The sequence below is a fragment of the Coturnix japonica genome, chromosome 5 (assembly GCF_001577835.2).
Source record: "Coturnix japonica isolate 7356 chromosome 5, Coturnix japonica 2.1, whole genome shotgun sequence".
Taxonomy (NCBI): Eukaryota; Metazoa; Chordata; class Aves; order Galliformes; family Phasianidae; genus Coturnix; species Coturnix japonica.
Genome location: NC_029520.1, coordinates 21158951 through 21181756, shown reverse-complemented (window position 1 = coordinate 21181756; position 22806 = coordinate 21158951). Strand labels below are relative to the sequence as shown.

Here is a 22806-nt window from a genome sequence, read left to right as displayed (position 1 = left end):
CATGTCTAGATGCTTATGGTACTGACTGCTCTCTGATGGCTGCCCCTCTCACAGATCTCTGCTCAGGAGAGTCGCAGAAAGAAGAAGGAATATGTGGAATGTCTAGAGAAAAAGTAAGTTTCTTCTTTTCTGCCTTACCTTTGACAAAGGAGCTCTGTTCCTTCACAGCCCCTCTTCCTAGTGCTTTTGACTCCAACAGCCCATGTGATCCCATACATATGTAGTTATGCTTCCCCACAGCACCTGAGCTCAAAGGTGACTAAGCCTGGGTCAGAGGTCTCTCCTGTTACTTCCATTATGGCATAAGGGTAGTCACATGTGCTCTACCCAGCAGTGATGCTGTGGTCATTTGGCTCTTTGAACTTCTCCTTACCAAGATGGTAAAGTTTAAAATGCCAGAAGAGTATCAGGGATCTCTGTTGTGTTCCTATGAGAGAGACTCAGTACCCACCTCTACCCTGGGTGACCTATTTGACAACGGGAAGTATTCAGCAGTCACTGGACTTGCAGCGGGACTGTAAAAAAAAAAGAAGCATATTTTCAACTCAGAAAACTACTGACTTGCTCAAAAAGTACAATTCCTTGCAAGACTGGCTGCACTGAAGTTTGGTTTGGGATCTTGCCTCTACTCCCCTCCCTCCTAGAAATCCTCTTGCAGGATGGAGAATGCTCTAGAAATCTAGTGTTTCCAGCTGCTTAGTTTGGCTGCTCCTCCACAGAACACGGGCCATTTTGGCTGCCCACAAAGTGGGATTTGGGATAAGAGTCATGTTTCCCCACTAGAACTGCTCCTATTCTGTCAGTCCCATAAGGAGTATGTCCTCCTAGTGTACTGAATACAGCTTTTCCCCTCCTCCCCATGAAGAGGACACACAAGCATTTGATAAGAAGGAAAACCTTGCACCATAATTAACCACACCCTTTTCTCTTCCCTTCCCAACCCCCTTTCCATACATAGGCTTTGTTTTTCTCCTTATTGCCCTCAGGTCCTGAATATGTGACAGGCCTAAGCTTAAGGTGACATCACCTGGCAATGGTGTATGCCAATGAGTGTTGAAAACAACTCCTGGAGTCCTCATCCTGTGGTCTTCTCTGCACTAGCATTCCCAGTGGGCATTCTCAGGCAAAGTAGAATGCTGGGATCCAGCTGCAAGCTCACATTTCTGTTTATATACCATCTTTTTCCCTGTTATTAACACCACCTGAGATCAGCAAAATGGAAAAGAAAAAAAAAAACAAACAAAAAACCCACACCAAAAAAAACCCCCCAAACCCAACCTTAATTAACTCTTCCTGCTGCTGCTGTTTGTTTATCTTGTTTAAGTGTGCAGAAATGCAAAATGAAAACAGATGACTCAAGGCCCCTTCAAATTCTCATGCCCTTTCACAAGCGGTGCCTGGGTGTTCATGCATGGGTGCAGGCACTGCAGCACGTCACCTCCAGCTATTGTCCCACACGGACACACTGAGGATGGCGCTGGGGAGGTGCTGCCCCTGGTCAAGTAGCAGGGCCACAGCAATCAATCTGTGCTGGGGCCTCTTCCCCAGACGTGGATGTACTCAGCGCTTTGTTACGCTAGTGCATTGCTGGGACAGATGGCTTTCAAACAATGCCAGGTTTAAATGTGAACCAAAAGGAGCATTCAATGATTTTTTTTATATATATAATTAATTTCTTTTTTTTTTTTTTTAATGTATCAAATCTTTGGTCAGCTTGGCTTTCTGCATGAGCTGGTTTGTCAGCATCTGTGCTCGGGCCCTTCACCATTCAGCAGGATACTTTTAGCCCGGTTTTTGCAGGGAACGCCAGGTTTGGAGGTAGAGCTGGAAAGCCCAACATCAACAGGCTGTTTCCCTGCCCTGGAGATATTCCCCTTCCCCTGTCCCAAGCGCAACACAGCGCCTTTCCACTCGGGAGCCCTGTGAGCAGCATGCAGGCTCTCTGCTGCCCTCAAGTGCCCACAATAAGAGCTGGCCCAGCACTTGAGTAGAGCCGCCTGGTTTCTGCTGCAAAGCACCCAGCCTGGAAGATTTTTGGTCCCAGTGGGAGAGGGGTGAATTTATAACCCTTCCCCCCTTCTTCGGCACGCTCCTTAGGGGAGGTTGGTTGAGCATTTGGCTCCAGAACCACATGGATGTGCAATGGATGTGGCTACTGAGCCTAAGCCTTCTCAGTGCAAGAGAGGCAGGGACTGTATCTACCTCCTCTGTCTCACCTGTGTAACTAACTGGTCACGGCTCTTATTCCCACAGGGTTGAGACATACACGACAGAAAATAATGAACTCTGGAAAAAAGTGGAGACCTTAGAAAGTGCAAACAGGTAAAGGGAGCTAAATTTGACCTCTCTGTGGGGTATGCAATGGAAGGGAGGCTGACAGTGCACTGGGAAGTAAGAAGTCAGCCCTCTGGCTGCTGGCATGGTGGGTGCACTCAATGAGGCACTGGTCTGGGGCCCATGGCAGCAGCGAGGCAGCTGGGTTTGCTTAGTGAGCCTGGAATGTTTGTGTTGGGACGGCCAGGCCACGCCATAGCAAAGGGAGGGAGGGAAGGAGTTCTCTCCCATCTCTTCCTTCTTCTTCTTGCAGCCCTCCAGGGGTCTGATTGTCTTCAGGGCAGGTGCTCTGAGGCCATGCACACCAGGTCCTCAAACCCACTCCTTCTGTTCTGGGGTTCTTTAGAAGCCCTGGGCTTTATGCAGCTGTTTCAGGTTTCTGTTGAGAAACAGCTGAACAGACTAGATGGGAAAGCCATTTCCTCTAACAAAGACGGGGATCCCAACTCCCACCTCATCCAGGGCAACTCCCTGTGCGTATGGTATTGGTGGGAACTGTGTGGCTCACAGCCCTTGTTTGCCCTGCCTCATCCACTTGTTCAGTTAGGCTAGAGGAACTCCCTGCAAGCCTGGAGGATCTGCTCCCATCTGCTGCTTCCTGAGAGGAACAAGATGATCCTGCAGCCCCAGAGCAGGCCCCTGGCTCCTTTGACACTCTGGTGAACACTTACGATTATAATAAGCAGAGCCAGTGAAGAGATCACCAGAGGATTTTTCTGCCTTGGAAGCAGATAAGAAAGACTCATGCCCTCGCTGTGGGGATGAGCAGCAGAAGAGCCAGCCCTGCTTCCACCTCCTAAGTACAGTTAGGTGTAAGTAAGGACAGGGCTGGTAAGAGAACAGTTCATTTCTGTACCGCTACAGTATATAGGGATGTGAAGCGCTCCTTAAGACCCTGCCACTCTCTTCGAATCCATAACATTAAAGCTACGCTCCCAGCTCCAATGCCAGCCACAGCTGCTGGGAGTGGGGAACACCATGGACCCAGCCAAGGTGACACTGTTGCCAGGCCACAGTCACCCACAGGGCACAGATTGATGCCCAGCCTCCCTGGGAGCACAGGTAGCCCCTAGTGTTGAAAAAGCATGAGCCCCACCCTCCAGAATCAGGAGATTGGCCTAAAAGCTGGAGGATTATTTTTCTTTTTTCTTGCTCCCCCCCATATACCCCCTCAAAAAGCACACTGTTCTTTCTAATTGGGTTTGGTTTTCAAGCACTGCCAGGGGGACGCTTTGTGTCTCTTTCCACATGTACAAGGAACAGAGCAGAATTTGGAAAGAGATAAATCTGGGATTCTCCTGCAACCTCCTGGCTCCAGGACTTGGCATTTTATAAAAGCTCACACATATTTATGTGGAACAGCCAGCAGTCCCAAGGGGAAATGCTCAGTAGTGCATATTTCAGTAATGTGGAGCCCTTGCTGACTGCATGCTCTACAGTTAGGCTCTATGGCTTCAGATTTCTTCATCAGCCCAGCAAAGATTCTGGTGGCTCTTCATACCACACCTACCACTGTTCTGCATTTGTGTGCTGATGCCTGCATTCAGTTAAGCGGGGCAGAGAGACCTCAATACATGTTCCCATTGGAGCAGCCAGAGAATGAATTAATCACTGAACTCTACATTTGGCTTTGCCCACATCCCTCTGCTGAGTTTGCCAAAACTGAAGAAGCTGGAGGGGATCAAAATGTTTTTTCTTTGTTTCTCCCTCCACCATATGGTTCAGGCCACAGGTCGAGCTACAGAGCATGTGTCTCTGAGTGAAGCGGGAACAGACAGACCTCAAGGTCTGAGGCAACTACAGTGTTCAGCCTCCAAATCAGAGCTTGATTTCCATGGTAGCCCAGCACTACAAGGCTTTGAGAAATGACTGGCTGGAGCCCTGACCAAATGGGATGCTCATAACTGAGGGCAGTTGCAGTGAAGGTTCTGTTGAATCTAAGCATGAGCAGAGGGTTCTTCAACATAATGGCACCTTAGGGCATTCCTCCCACAGTTCCTGCAACACTTCATATCTCAAACCCATTTTTGTTTTGTGCTTCCCTAGCCTGTCTGGTTGAATAACTTGTGCAAGCTATAGCAACAAGGAGAGGTTTGTTTTTACAAGAAAGGAAAATCTGGGTAAATTATGAAGGGAGAAGTGGAAGCTTTCTATTATTCACTGGCTGTTGCCTCTTTATCAAGTTCTGATTTGGGTTGTTTCCTGTCCCAGGACTCTGCTCCAGCAGTTACAGAAGCTGCAGGCTCTGGTAGCTGGGAAAGTCTCCAGACCTTACAAAATGGCTTCCACACAGACTGGGACCTGCTTAATGGTATGAGTGTCATTTTCATCATTCCTTTTAGCCATACTTCCCCAGACACTTCCTCAATCCCTGTTCCTGCTCTATTTTGTACTGCCCAGCTCTGCTGCCAGTATGCTTGCTTTCTCCTCATGTGTTAACAGTACCAGAACTGGACCATGTCACACACACATCAGTAGTATCAGTCCTTTAAACATCAGTTTGAGAATAATTCCTGTGTTTTCACTATCGTGTTATTTTGCACCAAACAGTGCTTTGTTTGCTTTTCATTAGCTATTGGACATTCAGTAAAAAAAGGTCCACAGTAAGCTTCTACCACAATGGATAGACTTTCTGTTTTTTGCTGAGTCAGTAATACTTTTATGTTTAACTCAGCGGGGAGCACAAATTTCTTCAGCATTCCCACCAGTAGGCATTACCTTGTACCTATCAGCAAGAAATGACATCTGCTCTTGCTATGCCCATACATCAGACTTTGTTAAATCCAGCTAGAATCCTTCTATTTTGCCCTTTAACTAACCAGAATTATTTGGGGTCATCTGTTGGTTTTTATAATCCATTTGCCTTTCATATCTCCTAGTGAGGGAACAGAGTTGAGCAGTCTTGACTTCACTGTTATGCTGTATGACATGCCAACGTGCAGCCCTAAGTGGAGTCAATTGCTTATTTTTCCATCTCTGTTTTTTTTGGCCAGGGAAGAGCACTCTGATTCACGATAAAAACACAACCTGAATGAAGAGATGCTTGCCCCATTTTCTCACCATGCTCTGTGTCCTGAGAAGTGAGAAGTTGGTTCCCCCCCTCCACACACACACACTGTTCAGTTTCTCCTTTCAAAATCTGCTCAAACTTTTGCTACTCTTTGCCACCTCCATATCAGATCAGATTTTAATGACAGATTCTCTTCTCTGTTCACTGCTTTGTTGCTTCATTCCCAAGTTCTTTCCACAGTTTTGGGTGTGACCCCACAGGACCCAGTGACTCATTGCTCCTTAATGCAACAGCTCATCAGAGCACCGCTGGCTCCAGCAATTCTTCATTGCTACTACCTGAAATGAACAAGTCCAGGAGAAATGCCTTCCAGACAACCCCAGCACCATAAAAACCTGATAAAATACCTAATTTAGGCTCCCAGCAATGTCTTATCTCTCCTTACTGCTCCCTTCATTCCACAGCATCCCGGCCCACACACCAACTCTCTCAGACTTCTGAGCTTTGAAGCATTTCAAGAATTTGTAATTTGCTTTTCTATCTTTGGCCAGTTCCTCTCATTGGCCTCCTAGTTCCCATTTTCCATTAAGTCTCCAAATAGAGCACTGCTTATCAAGGCAGATATGTAGAATAATCACGCTTAGCAGCACGGGAGGGCAGCAGAAGACCCTTCTCTTCTCACCGCGTGCCTTTCCTGCTGAATATTTGTCTAGCTAATTCCTGAGGGCTCCAGCTGTGAGCAGCCCTCAGCTCCCCTAGGCGAACTATTACAGTGCCTTGTTATCTTTCCCAGATAAAGCTTTTGGATATCTCCTCTAAATCTTCCTCGCAATAGTTGAAGTTTATTACAACTTACTGTGGATACACTGTAAGCAAGATCAATTTGTCTTCTTTGCAACTGTTTCACATACTTGAAAACTGCTGTTTATGTCACTTCCTTTGGTCCACTCTGCTAAATCACCAGTTTCTTCTACCTTTCCTCATAAGCTGAGTTGCTGAATCACTGCTTATACTCAAAGACCCCCTTCCAGGCTTTTTCCAGTTGCCCCATATCTTTTTGGAATGAAGGGGCCCAAAGCTGGGCAGAGTCACACCTGATTATCCATACAGAATCAATGAGCCATTCCGAAACCCTGTTCATCCAATGAAGCAGAGATTTGCCCTCCACAAAGTGACGCTGATTTACACCCACCTTGTGCTTCATCTTCACTCCCAGACCTGTCTCTGTAGCATGGCTGCCTGCTCACTTAGTGCTGTGTGTCTTCTGCTAATCACTCCTGCCACCTCGCTGGTCTCAGCATTTGTCTGCATGCATCTCCCTGCTGTTCTCTTGGAACGCTTCTCCCCAGTGGTCAAGATCACTGAACCTGAATGGTGACCAAAAGCCAATCTGCTTGTGATCTCTCCCATTTGTAGATTTGACATTGCCTAACATCCCAGTCAAGCTTTAAGTTGTATCCTGAAAGAGCCACAACAGATATCTTTGCCACTCCATCTTCTGCATCCTCCCAGCTTAACAATGAACTATTCAGCAACTTCTGAAGACATTTTTATAAACAAATTTTTCATTCACCTTTCCAACTAATTTCATAGTAGTTTCCTCTAGCCTAGTTTTCATCATTTTTAAGAGGTCAGAATGGTGAGGTGTTGAGGTGTTCAACATCAGGAACATGAATGGTACCGAGACTCAAATTAAGAGTTATTGTTATTAAACAGTTTAGAACTTGAACTGAACCAGAAAACCAGAGTTAAACTGAAAGAAAAAACTAAAACAATGCTGTTTTGCAAAGCCCCATCTAAACGCCTTATTAAAGCAAGTACTGTGCAGTTGGCTGTGATAAATTCAAGCAATACCTACTTTTTTTAACCTTGATTTTGTGGAATAAGGAATCTGAATGCCTCGCATAACCAATATGATGTGTTTAGCATCTAAGTAAAGAAACCAGCTGTCCATAGCTGGTTTCTTTACTTCAAATTCAGTCATGGAGAATCTGGAAAACTAAACTCCCCTTTACATTGTATAGTGTCCTTGTGCTATCATTTAATCTACATATTCTGGAATCCACTGGTGATCCATATTACTTTGAAGTACCAGCTTCTATGTGTTACTTAGACTTGGCCACTCCAAAAAGCAGTCAAGAAATAGCTGACTGTCCCAACATATGTTCCCATGGATGACACTTAACTGATTTGTATACATGCTGTAGAAATCGTCAGCTGATGCATTGACTCTTTAGATTTGCTCAAGCTGATCACTGCACTGGAGGCAGCTATTATTACAGCACACTGTGGGTGGTATATTAATGTGGGTATCCATAGTATTCAGGTAATAAGTATTTGGCTCTAACTTCCCATTTGCTCTGTACTGTTTGCTCCTTAAATTAAATGGAGTCCCTTCCCATCATGACAGAACTTATGGACAGGTGCAGAACTACCAGAGGGGAATTTCCAAGGAGCTTTCATCTGCCTCTCTCCTTTTATTGCTGTCCAGTAGCTCTGAATATTCTGCCCACAGCCAGAAGACACATGGCCCAGAATATGTGCATGCCAAGCATAAGTTTAACTCCTTCCTTGAACTCTGTCTATATTGTCAGAATTTGTGCTGCTGCAGTTCCACTGCCACTTCTTTCCTAGGATGGAGAGCAACTTACTTCCCTTTGTTATCTGCTGTGGTATCTTACAGATGTCTCTCATTGAGCTTGTTTACTTGCAGCCCATTGCAGCTCCTACTGTGCTAATGGCCAGGTTCCCTGTGATCAAGGCAAACTTCATCTCTTTGCTTGTGCACCCTTCCTTCCCAAATTGTTCCCTAGCTGTGAGCATCTCTCATCAGCTGGACAGGCAAGTTCTCACCATGGAACTATAAATACTTCAGAAAAAGAGCAACACAAGGAAGCTTCTGATTTCCCCTCCTTAGATTTCCAGTAGAGATTAGCAGAGCAAGACCTTTCCTCCCTGGGGGTCTGCAGTGACCCTGTAGCCAGCCTGAATACATGCTTCTCACACATATGCCTGTGTGCTGAGGGGGGGGCTTCACTGTTGTTAGTGGCACTGACTGCATGTTGATATCTCTTCACTAGGTGCTGGTGCTCTGCTTCGTTCTCATCCTGGGATCCCTGATGCCCTGTCTCCCAGAGTTCTCTACATCATCACAGACAGTGAAAGCAACACCAGCGCCAGACATTTACACAACTAGTAAGAGTGAGTCTAATGTAGTACCTCCCTTTAATCCCATCAAACCATTACCAACTTTTCTCCTGCCACATCTGTTTCAAGGGGTAGCACTGACCCTCCAGAGCCTATCCCAGAGGCTCTTGCTCAGTGGGATTCCTGGCCTGTCAGCAGTACAATAGCAGCACATTGTTTAGGCCCACGTTCATTTTCTTCTAGTCATTTGCCCAAATAGGAAAGGCCGTAATATGAGAAAAAATCCACAAGTCAGATCACTTTCTGGAGAGGTGATGTGTCCCAGGTACCATTTGCCTTGTGAAGCTCATAGGAATGGGGTATCTTACAGAACAGGCCATATCTGGGTGGGCATGTGCTAGCCAACACTATGACCCTTTGTGAGAGACCACAACTGCATAATTAACCCATGCTCTCATTGTTTCCAGTTCAGTCACGGAGCCTCTTGTTCTATGATGAGGGTGCTGGCTCCTTAGAAGAGAGCTATAGCTCCTTCCTAACCATGGACCATCCTGAGGGGTGGGAGGCTGAAAAAGGGCAGTCTGACGAGCCAAGGCCTCATCTGGCAAGGACACATGAGACAGCCAAATATATGAGCAAATCCCATCTGGAGAATCCTGACCAGAACCAAACCGACCCAACTCTAACCCACTTCAAAGAGCAATTTCATGAGAGGTAAGCAGGTGGGGACCACAGCATGAGCCCCAAACCACAGCATGTCATCTTGGAGAAACAAGAAAGGATGTCCCCTCCACTGCAAGCTTGGAGCAGCCAAACTCCCTAGGGCAGGCAATTAGACGAGGAACAGCAGCTGCAGGAGACCAGTGCTGGCAGAGAGCATAAGAGCAAATTTGTTTTAAAGAGTAAAAATTTGGAACTCCGTAATCCATGTCCCACTGCTCTAAACACAAGCAGGATGGGATGACTCAGGTGATCCCATGTTTGCTGGTCATTCAGTGGCCCAGAGGAGAGCTCCATCCTGGTTAGGGCAGAACAGCTGGGTAAAGAGGTACATTTACCTAGGAAACCACAAAAAGCCTTGACTGATGCCTTGTCTTTTTTTTTTTCCTCCTTAGGGAAACAAGCTCCAGTGAGACAGCTGAATACTTGTAGCAGCTGCTGGACCTCAAGGCCTCATCTGTCTGATTGCAGGATTCCCTCCTCACTGAGCAACTGAGGGGACTCGGCAGGAGAGGATGCTGCATTCAGACACTCCTAAACTGGCCTTGAGTTCAGCTCCTTCCCATCCCCGTGCCCCCCTTTGGTACTGATTCTTTTGAGAGGAGTCACAGGACTGCCAGAACCAGTAATAAACATCTGACGAAGTCCTGAGACATCCTCTTCCCTGGCCTTATCTCCTGCTTGAATGAGCACTACCCTGTGGGTGTGGGCTCACTACAGAATGGAGGGAGGTCAAGAGGAGGCCCTCAAACTGTTCAGCTCACTCCCCAAAGCCTCCGTGGGTGGCTGTCCCTAGGCACGTACCCCTTGCCTACATCAGATGCACATGAAAGAGAGAGTTTTACTGTTCCACCTAAGGGACTTAGCAGTGGGTGATACTGGGGCTGGAGAGATGACTCTGGAGAGTTTGAGCTCATTCCTTCCCTTCTATCTGTTAGTATACTTATGCCTCCATCAAGAGAAAAAACTAGTTCTTCCTTGCTCTAGTTTTCTCTTGTTGGATGTGCCTACATAACTTCCACACCAACTATCTGCATAGATCTGCACACAAACGGAGTGGGGGAGACAGATCCCAAACCAAGATAAACCACCATGAAAATTAACTGGCAGCTTCTGGTCAGCCAGAGCTCTAAAACAGGGAGAAGTTTCTCCCCATAGCCCAATTCTCCCCACCCTCAGCATCTCCGCTTTGGCAGAGGTGCTTTTATTCCTTTTTGTTCCCAGCTTGGGCCCTACAGCGTGGTGCTAATCAGGTCAGTGCTTTCCCACTTCCCATTCTACACATCCCCTGCAATGAGAGTGAGAGAATTCCACTTCCATCACCCTATCACAGCTGCCCATCCCCAGTTCTGTTTCATGCCAAATGGGATCTTGCTAAGAGCTATGAAGAAGAAGGAACTCTGCAACCTGAAGAAGAGCTACCAGAGAGCCATATTTCCCCTCACATCCTGATGTCACCGTTGGCATCTAGTAGTGTTGTGAACACCACTGAGGACATGCTGGCATCTCAGGAGACAATTCCTTATGCCAGGAAAGAGATAGCATGTTTGAATTGGCCAAAGTCACCAAAGACTATTTTAGATCTCCTCCTTCTAAGTGCTAGCACCAAAGGTAGCAGCCTCTCCCATACCACTAATCAGGCCAGACTTTCCAAGCTTGGTGCATATAACATGATAATGTGATAGAATGTACTACAATATAGGACAGCAAAGTCTTCGGCTGCAGCAGATGAGGACAAACCCAAACACAGCAGCTGTAGCTGCAGATATGAAGGAGAAAGGGGGAAAAAAAAACTTCCTACCTTTGGAGAGCCTCCAGCAGTCAGGAATCTCTATCAAGACTCCCTCACCTCCACTGCCAGCCCTTAAATGAGGTCTGGGAAGGGGTGGATCCTGGTTCCACCCCTCCCAGTCACTCAGGAGCATTGCATGCAGCTGAGCTCCCCTGGGTTGGCTCTGATTTCCTTCCAGGTGCTCAATCAATGCTTCAGGCCCTGATTTAGCACGTCCACTGCAATGCTGAAATGACTTCATCTCAAAAGTGTTCCGTTCTCTTTAGTATCCAAACATCCACTTCTGACCCTTTTCCTGCCCCAGTATCTTCTCACTGTACCTTCAGCTGTCCTTTGCTAGAAGGACAATGTGGGACTTTAATTTCTAAGATCTGGGATGCAGCAGATTGCACATGAGAGTCTCTGTGTGCTCCACTAGGTCTCACAGCAGAGAGCCTTGAAGCTTGCTTTGCTTCAAGTGCCCTGCACTCAGATTATGCTGCTCCAGCCCCTCCACCAGGCTCACCTCCCTGCTCAAGAACTGGAAGAATTGAGAGAATGGCTCTCACACCCCTCTTTTGGAAACTGTTTTTGCCCCGGAAGCCACTTAGGACAAATTTGGGTACAGCTAGCTGCAACCACACATGCTTGGCCAGTGGGGTGAGGAGGAAGAAGGCCTTCAGCACAGCTCTTCTCAAGGTTCGCACAGGATCTGCTTCTCACCAGATACCAGAGCACTCCCGACCCTCTGCCTCCACCCCAGCACAGAGAACCACTGCCGGGTCCAAGCACACCCTCCTCCACCCCAGCACCTCCACCGTGCATGTCCCCATGCCTCCCACTCCCACCGTTGTACAGAGACCAAGAGCAGAACTCGTTTGTACATAATGAACCTTATTTTGTATTATTGCCAATCCCTTAAGATATTGTATTTTGGAGACTCTCAGATCCTATTTTCAGTATTGTATTTTATTAAGAATTAGTGCGGGCTTAGCACCTATGAACTCCTTTCTTGTTAGCAGCTCACTTTGTCCTTATACTCCAGTAGCTGCCTCTTCCCTCCTGTTTTTTTGTTTTGTTTTGTCTTGTTTACTAGTTGTTTTTTTTTCAAGCCACCTTTTCTCTTTCTTCCACCCCTTGCTCTGCATTTGCTTAGACAAGCAAAATAAAAATAAAATAAAAAGATGCAGCATCAATCCTGGGTTGATGGATCCCTTCATTGCAGCATGGTTGTCACAGCTTCTCACCACTTGCTCACCAGATATCCCCTTTGTTGTCTGCATGTGGAACTGGTTCAGCGCTGGGAGCTCACGCTCAGTGTTTGGGCTATAAGTAAACTTGCATGGTTTAGGTCAGTAGCTTGGGACCTGTTAACCTGCAGCTCTGATAGTCCATTTACATCTGTGAAAACTGGTGTGAAACACACGGCAACAGGAGGTCTAGAAAATTAAGTTTGATTCTAGAGATCTCCTGGTGGGTTTGTTAGGATTTGGACATTGAAATGACCACCAATGGCCCAGGCAGGAGTCATCTGGACTTTGGAGATGCTTGAAGAAAGCTCCTAAAAGGATAATTTCTCCAGCATCGATCCTTTTAATACTGACACAGTTGGAGAAAGCAGAACCCCCTCCATCGGGAGCAAATCTCCCTTCATCTAGACAAATCCTCTCTATTCTGCAGTTTGCCGGATTGCATTCTGAACCGCTCAAAATAGGAACATTAGGATCTTCCGATCCTTGATGTGCCTCCCAAAATGCAGCCAGCCAATCACACCTCCCAGTTTGGCTACAGCAAGTAATTAGAGCAGAACAAGGGAATTAGCAAAGTGAGAGGGCACCTTCTTTGAAGTCACCTTCAGCCTTGCTCAGTTACACTCAGTGCATTTCAAGCACAGCCCCCTTCTGCCATGCCAGGTCAGGCTATTTCCCATCTGGGATCATGTTGCTGATGAGCCTGTGCACTGCCAATGCGGACAAGCCCAGCACAAAAGAGTACGGATGGAACACAGTCTTCATTTTGCAGAGATGAGTTATTCCTAGCCATTCTCTGTTACCAGGCCAACTTGGAAAAAAAACACAATTGCCTTTGCAGCTCACCGCTGCAGAGCAGGCCACCAGTGGTCCATGGGAACATCAGTGCCTTACAATAAGATGTATTCTATTGGAGCTTTTGGTATAGCATCCCTGCTTTCTAGGTGCAGCATGTTCCCTCTGGGTGTCACTGCTTGGGGCTGTACCTGACTGTACAGATCTATTGTGAGATGTGCAGGCTTTGTTCCTACTCCTTGGCAAGGAGCTTTGGGTGCCTTTGGGGGAACAGGGTGATCAAGCCTCCTCACAGCCCCATGCTGAGTGTCCTTTAACCATGTCAGAGCTGGCACCTTGTTCTGTGTGTATTTTCTTACCTGTTGGAGCTCTCTGCCTTGTGCCTGATGAAATCGTCCATCAAAGGTGAAGGTAGCACTTTGCACCTTGGTGGGACCCATGCAGGGGCCACTCAGCCTGCAAGCAGGAGGCACCAAGCTCACCCAGGTTTCTGTGGGAGGGCCGGCCGCCATCTCACAGCTGCAGAGGGGAACAAAGCCCCCGTGGAGGCTGAGTCATGCTGCAGGAGGGAGTGGGCTGTCCAGGAGTCACGACTGCACGACAGAGCAGCTGGGGCAGAGGCCAGGGCTGCACCATAGGTCTGGGAGGCACACGGGACCTCTGGGCTGGAAGGCAGCTGATACAGACCTGCAACATCCCTTTCCCCATGCACCACAGGTTGATGTTCAGTGTGTGATAAGCCTGGGGCAAAGCAAATCCAAAGCAAGGTGCCAGACACATGTAGGAACTCTGCAGGGTCCCTTAGACCATCTGACAAGACTAGGACTGAGGTCACCAAGTGCAGCCCCAGCCCAGCACAGACAGATTGTGCAGTTCTGCTGCTGGGTATCATTGCCCAAAGCTGGGGAGCTTTGCCCCAGGCAGATCTCACCCCGTGGCATAACGACCCAGAGCTGAAGGTCCTTCACTCTGCTGGGGCTGCCATGCAGGTTTTGGGGTGCCTGCTGCACACAACTGCTTAGGGTAAGCAGCCTCGGCTGTGAGAGACCAGGGCTGGGGATGCTGCCACGTTCCTCTGCCTCCCAGCCTCCAAAGGGTTAAGTGCCAGTTTCAAGTGTCTCTAAGGTGACACTGCACTCCCCGCAGCCCCCCTCCCCACGCACACGCTCACGTTCCCTATCTGCTTTGTCTTCTGAGTGCTGCTGCAGGATCGGTGCACAGGCACCTGCCTGCCTGCCTGCTTGTGCAGCTGCTGCAGGGGACAGACATAGATGCACTGGGCCCTGGCGCTTCAGGCTCCTTCCTAGGACCCAACACGCTCTCTCCTCATCCCTTTTCCTGCACCTCCAAGCAGCAGCACTGACGTCTTTAAGTCTCTGTCTGCTGTTCCTCCACTCCGCCGTCTCAGGGCAGAGGAGGCAGACAGAGGCTGCTCCGCGGTGCCTGAGCCCTGCAAACTGATGTGGAGAGGCAGATAGACAGCACTGCGAAAAGTTGGGCTACTGCTCTACTGCTTTCCCTTCAACTGTGCTCCCGGAGAAGCAGAGCCCTGCCAGCATCCTCCCAAGACCCACGGGCAGCCAAGCAGAGCGGGACTCAGCCAGGATCGGCACCTCATTCCACATGGCTGAGGGGCCCAGCTGGAGAGAGCTCACCACAAGCAGCGGGGACAGCGAGGGAGCCCGGGGAGCCTCGGGGATCATCCCAGGAACTACGGATGTGGAGAGTGCTGGGAGAGAGCAAAGCTTGGGTCTCCGTGGTGCAGAGCCAGTGTGGGACAAGGTGAGAGGGGCGACGGCAGCGGTGGAGGTGGAAGAGCAGTTCCTGCACTTGGCCATCAGGAAGCAGGTGTCCTACAGGTAGGAGCCCCGGGCTGTGAGCAGGGGTGCTGCAAGGGCCTGGGCTGGGTGTAATGGATGGCTCTTCCCTCTGTCGGGGTTGTCACTGGGGTCATGCCTGAACTCCCTTCCCAGAGCTAGGTGCTGCTCATCCCTGCATTCCTTCCTTCAGCCCTGTCCTTGCACAGGAAAACAGGGAGCTCCCAGCAGGGAGAAGGAGCGGTGATGCCGAGGTAAGGAGCTGAGCCTGGAAACCCTCTGGGGCTGGCTGCAGCAGCAGGAACATCTGTTCTGGCTCTGGGCTCCTCTGTTGGTGTCACCGAGCCCAGCAAACCACTACATAAAACTGTCCTGCAGCACTCAGGAGTGCCTGCTGTGGGGATTTGAGGCCCATGGTGCGCAGCTCTGCACTGGGGAAGATGACCTACACTTTGGGATGCACACGCTCACCTCTTGGTTCAGTACCCATGTGTGCAGCAGCCCTTCTCCCCCTTTGAGAAGGCTGTGAAGCAAACTAGGAGCAAATTGCTCTCTAATGCTGTGGTAATGGGAACTAATGGGAAACCGAATTAGTGCCTGTAGAGCAGGAGGGCCCTGGGCTGACTCATCCTGAGCATTCATTACTCTTGCGGTGGGTGGCAAGCAGGGGCTGGGTGGCAGTGTCCTGTCTGAATTAGCACCCAGCTGTGAGCTGGGGCCGTGGCAGTGCTCCTGGCACAGCCTGGCCTGGGGGCTGTAGAGCAGGGGGATGCTCCCACCACTGACACCAGGGATAGCTACACCAAGTGCGAGAGCAGAGCGGGCTTTTCTTCCTTTAGCTGTCTTCTTTCAGCTGTGTGTGTTGAGCGGATTAGCCAGCTGCAATTACCCAGCCTCCACCGGGGAGGAAGGGAGCGTATTGCAGTCTAATTTGATCAGCCTGAATTCTCTCCAGAGCTGTCCAATATCACAGAGGAACATTTGCATCCTGCTCTCTGCTCCATGTGCATCCAGGAGTTGGGAGGATCTGTCAAGGAGTCCCATAGAAACCCCCTCACCACACTAACACATGGGTCCAGAGGCACTTCCCGAGCCCCAGTTCGGAGTTTGGAGGCCCCCTTCCACAGGCTGTTACCCATTACCAGAGTCCTCAATGTCACACGGAGGTGGAGGCCACAGTGCTCCTGCTGCTGAGCCGCCCGCTCCTGCTGGGGCTCATTAGTCATCAGGAGGGGCAAGCGGCAGGAGCCGCTATATAAAGGCTTTGAAATGAGCAGAAATGATATGAAGCCTATGGAAATAAAGCTCTTTCCATAAATAGCTGCCATGGTGTACGGAGGCGCCTCGGGCGGGCGGATAGATCTCAGTGCTCAGGTTATATTTAGGGCTTTGAGTAGCAGTTCCATGCCAAGCTTATTAATGATGCTGGCTTGGGCCACGGCTCTGCAGATTCTGGGACACTTTCCCTGCAGGGAGATGCCCCCAAAGTGCTAGGAGGGCCCCTGCTACCCGGCACCACAGCAGACCCTGAGCAAGTGCAGGGCCTTTGTACCTCATTGCTGGCAATGCTCAGCCAAGGAGTGTGCCTCATGTCACATTAGCTCCTGCACTGGTGTGCAGCAGCAGGGTAGGAGCAGTGTGCTGAGCAGTGGCACAGCACCAGTGCTGCCAGGGATCATTGAGGCAGGTTGATTCTCAGCAGCACCCTGCAGCTAGGCACTTGCATGGAACATTTGCTCATCTTGGGTGCTTTCTTGTGTGCTTTTGGACTGAGACTAGCAGCAGTGACCTTCTGTCACCACCGCCACTCCCGGTAGCACAGCTCGCAGGAGTGTTCATCGAGAGAGGAAACCACACTGCAGGAGTGCTTGTTGCTCAGGCTTGAATGCACGATAAAGGATATGCTGGGAGCTGGAACTCCCCTCCTGTGCTCCCAGTGCCGCTCCAGCCACCCCTATGGGGCGGCAGCACCTGGCATGGACACTGTGGTAGTCAAAAGAGCATCTCCTGAGCTCCCTGCTTGGCCTTGTCCCCACAGAGCCAAGCAGAGATCTGGGGGCCCAGCTGCTCGGCATAGTCCCTGGGTGACAGATAGGATGCAGGCAGTGGGTAGGATGTGCTGAGCATCTCACACGCTGTTCCGTGCTGAGCTAAATATAACCCAGAGTGGAGCAGAGGGGCTTTGTTGTGGAAATAGCAAAGGAGGACATGCTGGGTCACCGCAGCAGAGCAGAGGGGAGAGGAGGGTGGGCTTGTTCCAGCCACTGCACTGAGATACCAGGAATGGGGATCTCTGTGCACTCCAGGGGCAGAGTATGCAGCTCTCCCATCCCAGCTGGGCAGCACAGGAACTGGGAGAGAGCCTGAGCTGTGCTGGGGGAGCAGCTGTAGAGCAGCCAGCCTGGCTCCTGCCTGTCGCCCCACTAATCGTGTTAGCCAGGCAGTACTGAGCAGCATCATTGAATTGCCATCCATCCCCACCGCACTGAGCCTGCTCTGCCAGCACAGACATCTGTGTCCCCGCTCAGCTGGGAGGAGGTGGCTGGTACCTTGCAGGGCTTGGGTGGCTCAACCCAGCAGGTGGCACACATGGAGGCACATGGATAACACCTCGTACTTTGTGTATGACCCCTGCAGTTGCACATGGAGAGAAGGACTTGCTTGCTAGGCCTTTCTGAGAACTGTGGGTCAGCATGAGGCTTGGGAGTGTGTGGCACAGGGAGGGATACTGGGCCATGAAACTTGACATAGAAATGCCCGCAGTAGGGTACGGCACACCGAGCTGCCCTCGTGCACACTGCGGCAACGAGGCCATCACATCCTGGTGCTCGTGCTTCACTCAGGTGCTTCCCCAGGGCCCTCCACGGAGCCCAGGATGGGACAAGCACACAGCCAGCCCAGGCCACGTGAGGAGAGCTGGCCCAGGCTCAGGCTGCGGGAGGAAGAGCGTGGTGGCGCCGGCCGCAATGACAGCCGCCCTCGCACTTCCAGGAAGTGCGGAGAGAGGAACCAGGTGGAGGGTGCAAACAAAGCGGGGCCCACACCACCAACACAGCAGCACCGGCCGCACAGCCCTGCCACGCTCTGCCCTTGGGATGACTCCGGAAAGCGGCTGCCGGGGAAGGAAGAGCGAGAGCGAGCCCCAGGCTGTCTGAGCAGCAGCCGCCTGTGCTGCAGCAGATGTGGAGGCACCGCTCGTGGGATGTCCCCCAGAGCCCTGCAGGGACTGCAGTGATGAGGTACCGCTGGGATGGGCTCTGTGCTGCGCTGGGGCTGAGAGCTGGTGGCCCCGCTGCGCTGCAGGGTGGGGGGAAGGATCCTCCATGGTTTCCTGTGCTTTCCCAGCTCCTCACGCGCAGTTCCCTCCTCTATCCTGGTGTCATCGGGTGTGCACGGCCTCACCATTCGGGATGCTGGAGGGTCGCACTGCTGCACGGCACATAGGATTCCCCCTAGGCCGGCAGCTTGAAGCCCCCGTCTGCACCCATCAGGGCACCGGCTTGAAGGGCAGACGGGCGCCGCGCATGTGGCTGCCCCCAAGGCCAGCTGTGGGGATTGCCCTGCACCCTTTGCAAGGTGACGCTTGTGCCTGGCTCATTTGCCATGCAAAGAAGGCCGCCATGCACCCACCGCCCCGAGGAGCTGCAGGGCGGCAGTGACGCAGCCGGGCTGCGAGGCGCAGCACCAGTGCCAGGGCGAACAATGGGAGGACGAGGGAGGCCCCGCTGCTGTCGCCGATCCTCTTCCTGAGTGCGGGGGAGGCAGCAGGGCTGACAGCTTCCTGAGCCCTCAGCACCGGGCCGTGGCTGCTGGGGCCTGGCTGCGGCACCCAGTTCGGTGACACTGGGACTGGGTCAGTCTAAGGCTTGGTGACACTGGAACTTGGCGGCACCAGGACTTGGTGACACCGGGACTTGGTGACACCGAGCCTCAGTGACACTGGGACGGGTGACGCCGGAGGTTGCTGACACGGGGCTCGGTGACACCGAGGCTGGAGCTCTGTCCCCTCGCTGCAGCCCCCACTGGTGTCAGCAGGTCCGGCCCTGGACGGCAGTCCGCGATCCCTCGATGCGCGCAGGGCTCGGGGCAGCAGGTGCCCGGTGCGCGGCGCTGTCCGACGACAGGAGTCGCTGTCGGGCCGGTTCAGCCTCCGGGCCCGCCGGTGCGCGGCCGCACTTCCTGCCCGGCCGCCGGGCTCGGGGGGGCGGGTGCCCGCGCCGCCTCTCGCCCGTCCCCCTCGGTCCCTCCTCTCGCATGGAGCCGAAGCGCGGGGCGGCGAGCCGGTAGCGGCGACGCCGAGCCCCCCAGCCCGGCCATGGAGGCGGCGGAGCCTCCTCCGCCCGGCGGCTCGCCCTCGTCCTCCTCGTCCTCCTCCTCTTCCTCCGCCGCCGGCGGCGCCGTCTCCGGGCCGTCGGGCGGCGCCGATCCCGAGCGGGCGCCGCCGCCGCCGGGCCGCCGGCACAGCAACAAGCGCTTCACCGGCCTCAGGCTCTTCGGGCGCAGGTGAGCAGCGGCACGGACGCGGCTCCGCGCTTCTCCCGGTGCGCCCCGGGGCCTGCGCGGTGCGGGGGGACGGCGGGCAGCTCGTGCCCCGCGTGTCCGAGATCGGAGCGGTGCAGCCGCGCTGCGCACCGCAGGGCCCGCCGCTGGGTCTGCTCGCCGTCGGTCCGGCTTCTTCCGTCCCGCCGTGTGCCCGTGGCCGGGGGCCGTGCCTTGGGGCATCCGTCGAGTCGCCTGGAGCATCCGACACGGTGCTCACCTGGAGTACTGGCTGCTGTCCCCCAGCCTGCCAGCTGTCAGCCCTGGCTGCGACCCATAGTGCTGGCGCTGGGCACTGGACAGGGTGTTGACCCCACTTACATGAAACATGGAATCAGCTGAGATGAGATGCCAAAGGGACGTGGTGTGTTCATAGAGGGAGATGAGACTGCACTCTTCTCCTTTTAAACTATTGGCATGGATAATGGGAAGTTGGGTACCATGGCCCTCACCGACCCCAGCCTTCTCCCCATATAAGTCAGAGTCCCATGTCTGGAAGTTTGTTTCCATGTGCCCAGCACTGCATGTCCCCATCCCCACGCTCACACCTCATGCTTCAGCTATGATTTCAGCAGGCTGTCAGCAATGGGGCTGTGCAAGCTCTGCACTGCTCCCAGGGAGCCCCGGAACCACACTCTGGGCTTGCCTTACTCAGTGTCCTCCAAGTGCTTTGTCCTCAGGTTCATGGCACTCACTTGATTTTTGGGATGCTCAACCCATATAAGCCAAGAGGTGACCACACCATCCAGAGGTGTGTAAAATGACAGTAGATCAGTTCTGAAGGGATTTCTGGGGGGACCGTCTGGCCCAAACTGCTTCTTCCTTCCTGATGTTGCTCTGCTGACCATGAGCTTTTAAGCATCCTTCTTGTACAGGGGGGATGAAGCAGTATGCGGGGCTCCCAGTGTGGTTTCACTAGTGCTAAATAGAGGGGAAGGGCCCCAGTTTCAGCCCCCACAGCACACCCTGCGAAGTCATGCAGGAGCTGGGAGCGAAGGGCTTGCAAGGTCACTCCACCCAGTGCGAGAGCTGCTCTCTGCTCTGGTTTCACAGCTGGTGGCGGTGGCCATGAGGAGCTCCTTAACAGTCTTTGTCCTTTCCCTCATATTAATGGGTATTTCTGGCCCCTGGAGAGTCCTGCTTCTTTGTGTAAGCCGTAATTGCAGAGCATGGCGGAGCATACAGAGGGCAGTTTCTCCTTGTACAGAGGGTTTGTGCAGTGCAGGTGCATGCAGTGCAGGAAATGCAGATCTGGCCCGTGCAGCACATTTGGCAGCATGGCTTGAGATGCCTGTCACATTGTTAGGTGTTTAGATGCTTTTCTTCCTCTGCTTCCTCTGACACCCCGTGGGTGACAAATCCATCTTTCAGAGCTGCGAAAAGCTGTAGGGGTGTATGAAGAGATTTGCAAGGAGCATGAGGGAGGGAGAAGTCCCCACGCACACCTCTGAGTGTAGAAACCGTGCTGAAGGTGTGGAGGAGGATTGGTTGTGGGCTCCTGAGAGCTGCCGAATTTGTGCCCACCTGAACGGAGGAGTTGAACGTAGCTCCGAGTTCCAGTTCACTAGAAGGAACGACAGGGTTAAGAGGTTATTCTCCTTTGTTTCGGAGAAGTACAGTCAGTCCCTATCCCCAAAGTGCTTTTGAACAGCGATTGCTGAAGAAATTTGCACCTCCTTGGATTTTGGAGTTTAGCTGGAGTGTATTTGCCTGAAGTAAGTGGAGAGGAAACTGCACTGGGAGATGAAGCCTTGCTCTGGGGAGCCCCAGCTGCAAGGAAAAGTCTCCTGAGCTGGGGACATGCCGCTCGGCCCTGCCTGCATGTTCTGTCAAGACCACTGCTTGCTCAGGCCACAGCAGCAGAAGGTACAACTTGCTGAGTGAGTGGCAGACTCAAGAAACAGGAGATCACATCAGTATTGGACACTGCTCGTCTTGTTGGACACCCATGGTACCTGTTTATCCCCAGGTTGGCACTCAGTGCATCACAGACATCTCACTGCAGGTGAATCCTGGGGGGGTTTAAGCAATAGGAGATGAGACCCTGAGTTCTGCCTGCAGCACATTAGCCTGCTGTGTTTTGCAAGCAGTCTTATTTCTGTACCTGATAATTGCCTTAAAGGAGGGTGGAGTAATTGGCTCCAGAGCTGACAGAGACAAGTGCACAATACGTGCATCCGGGCCACAGATGGGTAATTCTTCTAATTGGGCTGATAAAGAGATTGGAGCCAATCAGATAATAGGTGGTTGGGATTAAATTTCCTTCCTAGGTGCCCTGTTTCTTCTGGTGTAAGTGAACAGCATGGTTTACCCCTTCCAGCTGGGAAGGAAGTACCATGCTGGGGACACAGCCCTCCTCTCACAGTTCCCAGTGCCAGAGTGGGGAGCTGCTGATGTGAGTCTCTGAGTGGGGCTCGGGGTCTTTACCACGTTCCCTTCACTGGGTACTTATATGTGATGGTGAGTCTGGTGTGGCGAGGCCATCGGCAGCACAGCCTGGAGACCATGGCTGAAAGCCCTGGTGGGCCTGTCCCAGCCTGGGGCTGCATGCCATTGCCCTGGGAAGGTCTGTGGGTGGCACAGCATGTGGGTAAACGGCACTCGAGAAACGGAGCTGAGCACCCGCCTACACTTCTCTGGGACGATGCTCGTCTTTCTGCTCGATGCTGACGACATGTGAGAGCCAGGGGAGAAGCACCTGCAGGAGCGCTGGCTGCTGCCTGGCCTTCCCCTGAGTGCTGTGCTGATGGCACTACCGTGTCCTCTTGAACTCGTCATCCCTTTGCCCAACGGGCCCAAACCCAAGAGCTGGACACAGGGCTGAGAATCTGCATTGCCTTCACACAGGGGTGGTGCATATGCTCTGCTATGGGTTAAATTCCAGGTGCTTCAAGGGCAAAGTGGGCAACTGTGACAGCAGTGAGGATCCTGAGCTGTAAAATCAGCACACTGTCAGAGCTGGAGCAAACCTTACCTCAGGACAGGCTTTTTCTCAGAGCGCCTTGCTGCCAGCTTGCCGTTGAGCAATCGAGAGGATGCCTCCTCCTCCTCCACACATGCAGATTCAGATTTGGCTGGCAAACCTCTCGCTCTCGGCTCTGCCAGCCTCATGCTCTGCTCCACTCGCAGGTGGCAGAGGGCAGGCAGAGGGCTAGCTCTGGCTAACAGCCCTGTTAGAGCCCCAGCTGCTCCAGCTGAAGCCACCTCTGTCTGCGCAGTGTGTTGCTGCACTGCTGGCAGGGGCTGGATCCTCACGGCTCTCTCCCTCCTGGCTCTTCTCCCTCCCCTGTCTGACATCAGGGCACAAAACAGCTGCCTGCTGGAGAGTAGAGCTGGAGAAAGGGGCAGAACTTCTCATCTGATTCATAGCTGGAGTGTCCCTTACAGGGATGTGTCACCTCAGCAAAGGCCTGAGACAAATAA

General features: G+C 52.1%; 2 protein-coding genes across 8 annotated transcripts in view; both read left to right on the top strand.

Annotated features, from left to right (window-relative positions):
- Positions 1-12178, top strand: part of CREB3L1 (cAMP responsive element binding protein 3 like 1) — a 41042-nt gene extending 28864 nt beyond the window's left edge. For 2 of the 3 annotated variants that reach the window (XM_015864541.2, XM_015864540.2), the window contains exons 7-12: positions 55-113; positions 2254-2322; positions 4546-4645; positions 8425-8545; positions 8959-9205; positions 9607-12178. In XM_015864541.2, coding sequence (XP_015720027.1) covers positions 55-113; positions 2254-2322; positions 4546-4645; positions 8425-8545; positions 8959-9205; positions 9607-9643 — 633 coding nt within the window. In that variant the 3' untranslated portion in view covers positions 9644-12178. The remainder of the gene's footprint in view (positions 1-54; positions 114-2253; positions 2323-4545; positions 4646-8424; positions 8546-8958; positions 9206-9606) is intronic. The other variant, XM_015864542.2, reaches the window with a different exon arrangement.
- A 2089-nt stretch (positions 12179-14267) lies between these two features.
- Positions 14268-22806, top strand: part of DGKZ (diacylglycerol kinase zeta) — a 41388-nt gene continuing 32849 nt past the window's right edge. The window contains exon 1 of one of the 5 annotated variants that reach the window (XM_032444801.1): positions 14268-14886. In XM_032444801.1, coding sequence (XP_032300692.1) covers positions 14651-14886 — 236 coding nt within the window. In that variant the 5' untranslated portion in view covers positions 14268-14650. Of the gene's footprint in view, positions 14887-17866; positions 18084-19033; positions 19348-22806 lie in introns of those variants that run through there. The other 4 variants (XM_032444803.1, XM_032444804.1, XM_032444802.1 and 1 more) reach the window with 4 other exon arrangements.